The sequence below is a fragment of the Montipora capricornis genome, chromosome 4 (genome assembly GCF_036669925.1).
Source record: "Montipora capricornis isolate CH-2021 chromosome 4, ASM3666992v2, whole genome shotgun sequence".
In the NCBI taxonomy this organism is placed as follows: Eukaryota; Metazoa; Cnidaria; class Anthozoa; order Scleractinia; family Acroporidae; genus Montipora; species Montipora capricornis.
Genome location: NC_090886.1, coordinates 10,202,401 through 10,212,400, shown reverse-complemented (window position 1 = coordinate 10,212,400; position 10,000 = coordinate 10,202,401). Strand labels below are relative to the sequence as shown.

At 39.8% G+C, this 10,000-nt stretch overlaps 1 protein-coding gene across 1 annotated transcript in view; it reads right to left on the bottom strand.

Annotated features, from left to right (window-relative positions):
* Positions 1–10,000, bottom strand: part of LOC138045494 (uncharacterized) — a 61,897-nt gene that overhangs the window by 19,303 nt on the left and 32,594 nt on the right. Inside the window, exons 13-17 of the mRNA XM_068892021.1 lie at positions 7,687–7,745; positions 6,202–6,341; positions 4,814–4,912; positions 4,079–4,173; positions 1,289–1,567 (exon numbers count right to left, since the gene is read on the bottom strand). Coding sequence (XP_068748122.1) covers positions 1,289–1,567; positions 4,079–4,173; positions 4,814–4,912; positions 6,202–6,341; positions 7,687–7,745 — 672 coding nt within the window. The remainder of the gene's footprint in view (positions 1–1,288; positions 1,568–4,078; positions 4,174–4,813; positions 4,913–6,201; positions 6,342–7,686; positions 7,746–10,000) is intronic.

Below are 10,000 nucleotides of genomic sequence, written 5' to 3'. Positions count from 1 at the left end.
AACGTCACCTCAAAATATAACTTGGCTCTATCATAAGTCTTTCGCGATTATTCAGTCTCGTTCACGTCCTACAATATGGGCGAAGTATCCTCAAAATAAATTGGTACGAGCGGTTTCAGAGTCAAAATAAAGAATGAAGGATTCTCTGTTGCATGTTTACGTTGTCGTCAAAACCTCAAATTTGCTGTTTTCACGTCGTCCTTATGCAGAGGACCGCTATGATACTTGCTAAAGTTCGTGCTGTACGTGCTCTTTTAACCAATGATATTAATGTTTTGTAGCGATGTAATTATTATTATGTTAATTATTGATGCCGTCGCCGTTTGTTAGGCCCGTTTCAAACGTTGAACTTTACATGAGCCGAATCAAGAGAAAATGAGGGGACAGAGAGGGAGGCTCAAGGCGTTGGCCGGGATATGTTATGTCCCCGAAAGTTATTTTTAGACAAGCGGAAGTCTTTGTTCTAGAGGAGGTCTGTCTTCCGAGACGTCCGCATGCAGTCTTGCTTCACTCTCAGGTTCTTAGTGAAAAGAGAAAATGATGGCGCACGTGGAAGGCTGATGAATATGTATTTTCTTTCAAACATCGGACCGAGGTTGGCCTGCATGCGGACGTCTCGGAAGACTTCCGCTCGTCTAAAAATAACTTTCGTGGACATGACATATCCCATGTCCCCTCATTTTCTCTTGGCCGAATCTGATACAATTGAGAGAAAACAATAGATTTTTTTCATTTGCGTTAGATTCGGAACATGAAAAGTTCGACGTTTCAAACGGGCCTTAAACTCTCTAATAATGAGCCAAGTTATATTTTGAGAAGACGACCGTCGCCGTCGTAGATGTTAAATTAGGGAGCTTAAGATCTACGACGGCGACGTCGACGAAAACGTCACCTCAAAATAAAACTTTGCTCTAGTAAAAGTCTTTCGCGATTATTCCATCTTGTTCACGTCGTACATGAAATAAATTTTGAAAATTCCGTTGAATTATTGCGAGTTTCGTTAGGAAAATCTACACCAACACCTTGTCAGCTCTTGGAATGACTCTTGTCACGGCCAATGAAACATTCAATGATACAATAATAACCTAAGAATCCCAACTGGGCTGAGGCAAACGAGGTGGCTATTTTCAAGTGTAGCTACGAAGATGAACCAGGGACTACCAAGATCAAATTCAACGAGCGGTCAAAACGGGTCTTGAAACCCAGGTATCCGGATTTCAAGACAAGCGTCCTAACCACTGGGCCACTTTGTCTCCAGTCTTACGCTGATCCTTACTTATAAGCTTACCCGTTCAAGGCCTAACCAAGTGACAGCGTTTTCCGTCTCAAGTAAATTGCTGACTACTAGTGCAAAATCATTTACATGTTCCTCTGAGCTTATGTTGCCTTGACTCTCGTTGTTATATTTCTCCAACAGCACGAGAATTTCAACTGCTATCAATAAATCTCCACCGTTTATCTCTGTTGGCCTTGAGACATTGTTTGTTATTGGATTTGTTAGGTTCACGAGTTGGGCCAAGGCTTCTCCGACGCTTGTGTCGCTTGTGCCTTTTATGGCTGCTACGATCTGAGAGCAAATGGAGAAAAAACTGATGATCGATCAGGGTCATGTTGTCTGCAGTGAACGAAAAATCACAAGCGCAGCATGGTTATCGCAATCAAGGAAGACATAAATCTGCAAACTTTTAACCATAGGAAATAATGTTTACAATCAAATTTGTTTCCTTGCTTTGTTTCAAAATAAAGCGTTTTGTATCCGAAATATGTTCTGTTTAAAAAACGTGCAGCTGTGTTTTATCGGGTGTAAAAAAGAAAAACACGAGGCGTAGCCTAGTGCTTTTAGACTCGATAAAACACGTGGTGAAGTGTTTTGAACGGCTTCAAAAACATTCTACAAAAAGCGTGTCCCTCGGGAGTCCGAACAAAGGTTCAAAATGTGAGAGGAATACATAATTACTATTCTTATATAAAGAATTCTAATGAGGATTGTTTTATTGGGTTTAAAGCTCATGCAAATGACGTCTTATCGATGTTTTGATAGGCTGTTAGGCTCATGAATTATTAACGAATTTTTGTGAGGGTTAGACAACGAACGCGATTGTGCTATGGGATATAGAGCGTTTTCACATGACGTCACGGAGGCCACGTTAAAGTTCCAAAACAAAGGAATGGCGGCCATGATGGTATACCAAACTAATCCTCCGGGAATTGAACTCTGTTTTTATGAAAATACTTTCTTTTGTACATGTTTCAGTAGTCCAATGTGGCTGCTGGTCACGTGAGTGAAAACGCTCTCTAGTGACTCGAGCATAGATAGAAGGCCACGAGGCCGTAGCCCTTGTGGCACTTCTATATCGAATGCGAGAGGCGCTGTATCCCATGGGACACGAGTGTTCATTGTCTAACCGTCTTGGAACATGGTCACATCCGCGAAGAAGCCATATTTTATGCGGATTCTATTTATGAGCGTATATTTTAATTGTGTCATTCACACATGGGAATCACGTCGTTATTTTGTTTCGGATGTCGCCATAATGGTAGAATTTTCCGAATAACAACGCTTTTCCTTCTTTTGAGCTTTGTTTGTTTTTGATGGCTCATTTGCTCCGGCTATGAGCCAGTATAAAGAGCTATAGGAACTTGAGGTCGTCCTTGCCACTGAAGAGTTACTTGCTTTTGAGAGCGTTGTCATATCCGATTGCTTCGGGGAACAATGCGATAAAAGTGCACGTTTCCAAAAGCCTACCATAGCAAACGAAATTGAGCCAAGAGAAAGTGGAAATCTTGACGAACAGACGGTTATGTCAAGAACCGGTTACCGAAGCACTGCTGGTCGCACCTTCAAGAGAGCAAGCAGCACACTGGTGAAAGCTTTCTCTGACGCCCTTCAACTACTAATCGGGGAACCAGAATGTAAAATTTAAAAAGTAGATGAAAAAGCAAGGAAGAAACATTTAGGGCCTCATCAATCTCCTGTTATTAAGCACGATGAAACCACTCTTTGGTTTAATTTTTCCTAAAAATTGTTAAGTCGAATTTGGTTTTGTTATTTTGGTGATTAATCTCCTGCTTAAGTTAGGAAAAGCGAAATTTAAACGTCAAATACAATTGACATTGTTATAACTGCAAGTTGTTTTTGTTTAAATTAGCAGCCTTTAATTCATTATTGTGATCTATATACTCGTAAGTGTGCTCTATCTTCTCCTTAGTATGCTCTATATAGAGCATACTAATAAGGCTTTTAGATAAAGGAAAACAAAAGAAATCACTACTGAGTATGTTCTATATAGAGCTTACTAATGAGTACTTATTTCATAACATCACGAATAAGTTAAGCAATGACATACAGCTATTTCGAGAAAGTTTGTCAAGAATAAAGTGCACGCGACAGTCCCGAAAGGTAATATGGGATATGATCAATACACTGTTGCTAACGACTGTAGCTGTCGAACCTACTTTTGTTACTTTCCTTGAGCACTCGCAAACATATATCAGTGGCCTCCCGTACGATTCTTTTAAATTTCTTTGAAAAACAGTACACTTAAAATCACCCACAATACCTTTCAGGATTGTCGCGTGCACTTTTTCCGACAACGTTTCTCAAAATAGCTGTATACGAGCGGGGTTCTTAAAGTACCTACTGACGTTACACAAATCACTTGACTCTGAAGATGATTTCCGCTCAGGTGACTACACTCACCCTGACGATCGTACTTATGATCGTACTTATTATGAGTAGTTATTTTACCCCACAAATTCCCTGTGCTTCAAAGCCCCCGCCTCTTTGCATAATTTAAGGCAGTTTATGGGATATAGAGCACTCAAATACTGGGCACTTATTGTTGATTGGGTGTGACCATGTTCTAAGAAACGAATAATGAGCGCCTTTTCTTTTAATTGAATGCGTTTCTGCAAGTTGATCCACGCTGCTTGATCTTTATGATCGTGATGACAGCTCTAATGACGATTTCTTCGTAAACGATTTTCATGCTATCTTATCCAATTTTTAGGCTCGTTTAACTAAAGATTTTCACGAAACTCTCCCAAAATACCGCAAAGTATCGCAGGCAATACTTGCCTGATTTTGGAGCCGGATGAACGCAAATGAGCTGCAGTTGAGGGAGCTTGGGTTTTTCCATTTGGCGTCGTTAGAACACTCACGCGATGCGTTTCCTAAAACGTATAAATGTTAACCGAGAACATAAGATATTTCTACACAAAGCGCTACGAGGGTAAACACTTTGTCTGGGAAAGCTTTATTTGAGTTCCCCTGCAAAATGTCAATCAATTAAAAAATTAGTCACGTGTAATCCAAACAAAACACGCTAGTTTCAGCCACCAGTCTTTCATTCATTTGATATCGATGATAATGTCAAGGCTAAGAGAACGGATCGAAGACGGAAAATCTGCGAACAATGCAGTCTGTATGTCTGGAAAAACCAAGACCCCATGAGTAGGAGCTTGCCTCTCAAATAGAAGCTCTCTGAGTCAACCTTTGCGCGTATATTTCGATGTGGAAAACTCCACGAGTTCTAAGGCTTTGCACACACTGTTTATAATGGTCAATCAGAATAAATTTATTGTCAAACGGAGACAAAAATAGCAAAAACAACTTAATGCAAATCGTGCAAATGGACGTAAATTGTGTAAAGTGATGTAAATTTGAGTCTCCTGCTGAAGAGTTAGTTTTAAAAATGGAAAGATGGGGGCAAGGGCTGACTCAAGGATGCAGTGCGCATGCGGAGGTTCCTAGTCATGGGCATGAAAGCATAACGGTGACCAAGGAGCCTACGCTTCTTGTACGTTGACTTACCGCTGGTTCCCTTCGGACATGGCTGTATGTCGATCCCAGCTGCAGCAGTTGCGGCCCACGCGATCCCTTGCATAATTTCAGCTGGGCACTTTGGCCCATCTACCATACAAGAAAAGAGGTACATACTATATCATTACGAGTTTGTGTAATTATCCAGAGAATCTGTGGCTTGTCTTTTTAGTCGAGAAGGTCTGGAAATGAAATAGACAGGCAAAAGCAAAAGTACAAATTCTTCAGTTTTACAAATCCAGTCCATGTTTTACAAATCCAATCCAGTCAATATTTTACAATATGCCCTTCAGCGGGCTAATAGATTCGTCATTGAGTTGCTTGTGCCATAGTGAATTTTCATGATGAGCCTTGAAAAGCTAACTTTGTTGTACAATTTGGAACTTTAAAAAGGGGCGGAATCTTTCTAAAATGAGCGATGATCTGTCAATCAACCGTGGAAATCCAATGACCTTTTCGTTCATTGGTCCAACAAGAAAACCCATATCGGTGATCTGTCTTAATATTTGTACGGTATTTTTTGGTTTTCTTGTTCTCAAGATTCTTAGTCTCTTTTGTCGCCAATGGAAATATCCTTTAAGAGTTACGGTTTCTGTGACAATAAACCGCCATCCTTAATTAAAGACCAGTCATGCTTCATGATGACTTGTGTCAAAGGAAAGGAAGATTATTTTTAAGTGTCTAATCTTCTAGCGCTAGAGCAAGACTAGGGAACACTGTAAACGGAAATCAACAAATTAACGCAAATTAAAGAGGTAGGAACATGGGAATTATCCCTTCTTTTTTCGACCATAAAATTACTTAATCAATTTTCAGTGACCGTTTCATTTTTAAATTGCTTCTGGATCACCGCAGTGGGATAAAAATCGAATAAATTTCAAAAGCAAAATGAGCCACATTCACTGAGTTATTACTGAGTTCATCTAAAATGCAAGAGGACATTTTGAAAACGTCGGCCCGACATTTTCAAGTTGGCATTCATTTCCATCTTGGCTACACGTAACTAAAAACACTTAAGAATGGTTTCTGTGAGCTAAAATAGCCGTTTTGAAGAAACTCTGGCCATTAATTTTCGTTTGCCATCGGTAAACAAGTCTCCTTTGCTTTCCAGATTTCTACTAACAATCCACGACACTGCCCCTTTCAATCACACATTGTTTTTTTTAGGAGAGAGGAAAATCGAAGTACTCGGAGAAAACCTCTCGGAGCAGAACAGAGAACCAACAAATTCAACCCACGAAGACGCCAAGTCAAAGTATCCAGATTTGAGATGTCTCTGCATGCTTTGGTAAATTCAAATAAAAGTAGATGGCGAAGCGATTCCTTGTAAAAGTGCCTACGTGTTTGAGTGAAGTGAATAAAGAAGACAGACGTAGTACCTGGTTCAATCTTCACCTTTGTTGCATTCTGATCCAGTGAAAAGTTTCCCAGCTTGCTCATCCCGGACACGACATCAAGAACAACACTCGCATTGGGACTGGCAGCTTCCAACTGCACGTCGGCTATCACACTTCCGGGTCTCGAAAGATAAAATAAAATTTTCAAATTTCAGATTGTAAAGTGTATTTGCTGGAAGTAAACGCCTTTTTCATGAGTCTAGTTGGGCACTGATTTCTCAGTCCTTGCCGCTAACTTCAAGGTGATGAGGTTTGTACATATAATATAATGAGGGCAACCAAAAGAAAAAGTTGAATAAATAGCTGTGCTCATAAGGTTTTACGGCTTGCGTTCTGCAATCTGAATTGCGAAGGACATCGGGCCGAAAGCATACATAGGGCCTACTTACAAGCCGAACTTGGCTATAGGTCCTAAGCTCAAGAGAAGTACTAATGGGCCAAAGCTTTCCAAAAAAAAAAAAAAAAAATGGAAAGCTTTAAGTCTCAGTTTTGTCAATAAAGTTTACCTGAGCGTCAATTTAAGGGAGCGCTTCTCTCAGGAAACATATCTCAGAACAAAACAGCATAATAACGCCGCTAAAAATGAAAACCCGTTTACCAATATTTTTTAAGCCAGGGGTTTCTGTTATAAATGTGTGTAAAAGTTCACTTCCTTTCGCAAAACTTTGTTTTTCCCAAATTCGTCCCAAACCCTGAATGGCCCGCTGCTTCCGGCGTAGACAAATTTCTAAGGTGTTCAATAATGGCCAAGGGTCCGTCTTGAGAGAAATCCAGAGACATCGTATAGTGATGTTACATCAGTAACAGAACCTACACACGTTGTAACTCCACCCAGTTTTCATCGTTTCAAAGCTACCTTAACTAGGTATTTACGCCCATAGGTTAAGTAAAAAGCTTTTGACATGAGTTTCCACATGTACCATGTTTCATTTATAGGGTGGCATGTAATTGTATCCTTAGCATTGGAATTTCGTTTCTCCCCCCTGTTATCCCTCAATCTCATTTAATTTCATTATACAATTGTGTTAGTTGGCAATTGCTCATTAAATTGATAATTGTAATGATTCACGACTTCTGTCCAGGGCAATGTTTTCGAAAGCTCCAAGAACTTTTCTGGATCGAGAGGTATTGTATTTAGTGAAACTAATATCTTCTTATTTCGTAAAATTGGTCTTTAAACATGTTTTCAAGACCAGCGAAAACAAAACAACTTCATGAATTAAATCGTTTTTCGTCTTGGAGATGCAGCGCGTTTTATGTCACACGAAGTACGTCCGAAAACTTTCTAGGCTTTCGAGAAACGCCCCCAAGCCCCGCCCCTCAAGAGTTATCTTATAACATGATGAACCGAGATCGTCTGGGTTTGTCACAATGAATCAGTATAAAAGCAGTCCTTCAAAGTAGTCAGTCGACAAAACGACTTCTCCTAATTAAGTTAACTCGGAGGAATGTTTCAATGTGCAATACCTGAGTGTCAGCAAAAAAAGTTTCTTGAACCAGATCTCTTTCTCGTACAGCGACGACAACTGTAAAGATAAGAAATGTGATTTGCTAGAATTACGTCTTGGTGTATAAATCATTATGTTGCTTCTAAACATAAACTTGTGAACAAAAAAACAAAAAACAAAAAAACCACAAAGCCCTGCTTTGTCTACTGGTAGCTTTAATAGCAACAATTTTTTGGGGACGAGTTCTCATAGATCTTTTCCATACTTCATGTAATAAGACAAAATATAGGAATTATCATATACATAAATAGGGGATTCCCTTAAACCTAGTCACCCATCGATCAAATTTACTGGTCATGAGAATGAAGTAAATCACCACTCAAGATAGAAGTGTCCTTTTTTTAAAAAAACAGGTTCTCCTTATAGATGCCAAAGCGAACGAATGGAGAAGGTGAAGAGTGACTTGATTAGATAATATCCGTCCGTAGGAGAGTAGTATTAAGGCTGGTACACACGAGGGGTTTTGCTCCCTGGGCATGCTACAGGGTCATTTTGCATGACCAGTACAGACGTGGAGTATGCTGCGAAAGCTTACTCCATATATAGAACACACGAGGGATCAAACGAAAGGATATTACTTTGAGACGGCTGATTTTCAACAAAGGGCTTGCAATATATTTTAAAGTTTAACATGACCACTTACTTGAGGTCTAATTCAAAGAAAAACAATTAATTATTATGACGATGGCGATGCTTGGAAAAAAGTGTGTGCCATCTGCTTTTGACATGCGTAAAGGACTTTTATAGGTAATTTCGCCATTCCAGTCTTTTGACTCACATGATCAGTAACCTTGTTTTTCCACCGAAACAAAAGAAAACGTCTGCATGATAATGAAGCTCAATTCCCGGAGGATTAGTTTTGGACGACAACATGGTCGCCCTTCCTTTGTTTAGGAAAGTCAACTCGACCGCCGTGACGTCACGTGAAAACACTCTATTGCTGCAAAACCTTCCTTCGTTACGGCTTTACTTCCATAGTTTTCACGTAGTTTTCATCATATAACTCTAGGTTATCTCTATACAAGTCTATTTCAAGTCGTGTATTGGTGACACCAAAGCACCTTCCTGGTTTTTTTGAGCATTCACTTGCTTTAATCATTCAAGCTCATCGGTTGCAGATCTTTCAATCACCATTTTGAATTTTGAGCTCCAGTCAAGAGTTTCAAAGAAATGGGCATTTTTCGGTATATTAAAATTTAGCTTGAAATTAAGGTTTAGAGGACAAAGACGGAGGAAATTGGATGATATGTAAATATTTTCAACATTCATTCCAACGTGTTTGTAATGTTTTTGTCCTCACTGCCTCACTATCAAGATGAATATTGATATTTCGAAAATGGCTTATCATGGAGGAGAACATTGAGTAATCTGATTGGTCAACGTTTTCAGTGCATTTGCAGCAAAAAAGTGTCATTACACACAAGGGTACATCTGAAAATCTGCTCAATTTGGCCAGGGAGCTTTCTTCCAAATACTTAATCGCCTGTTTAATATCGTGGAGCATTTTGTGGGGTGGAAATTACGCTCCCGGCGAGAATGAAGATTTCCCTTGAAATGGTTGATACACACGGAGGACCTTTGCTCCAGGAGCAAAAGCCCTCGTATGTAGCGGCCTATAAGAGCGACTATTTATGGTGACATTACGGATTTTAAGAAACGACAACAGCTACAGTAACGACAAGGCCACAAAAGAGTAATATCGGTGGTTGAAAGAGGAAAAATAGTCGTGGTGCAGGACGCATTTTAGCTCATGCAGCGTGAACGACGGGAAATCACCAAATTTGAGGTTTTGACGACAACGAGAGCACACAAATATCATCCTTTAATCCGGCTTGGAGCCTTTTGCTCTCTGTTTTTTCTCTGAAACCGCTCGTACCAATTTATTTTAGGATACTTCGCCCATATTGTCGGACGTGAACGAGATGGAAAGATTGCAAAAGACTTATGATAGAGCAAAGTTTATTTTGAGGTGACGCGTTGCCGTCGACGTGGACGTCATAGTTTAATTTCAAGTCCCTATGACTGATTCTGCAACAACCTAAGCGGAAGTCATCCTCATAGTCAAGTGGCTTCCGCTCAGGTTGTCGAAACCTTCCGTCAATGTCAAAGCAGCAGTCCTTCTTATGACTACTCTCTCTTCATCAAGTTGGGGTCAAATTATTTGCAAACAGAGATTTTTAATTACAACAACTGCAAAATTCTCGCGCGCTCATTCGCCAATTTTTAGTGTCAATAAGCGGACAGACACATAAATTTATAATTTATAAGTTTCG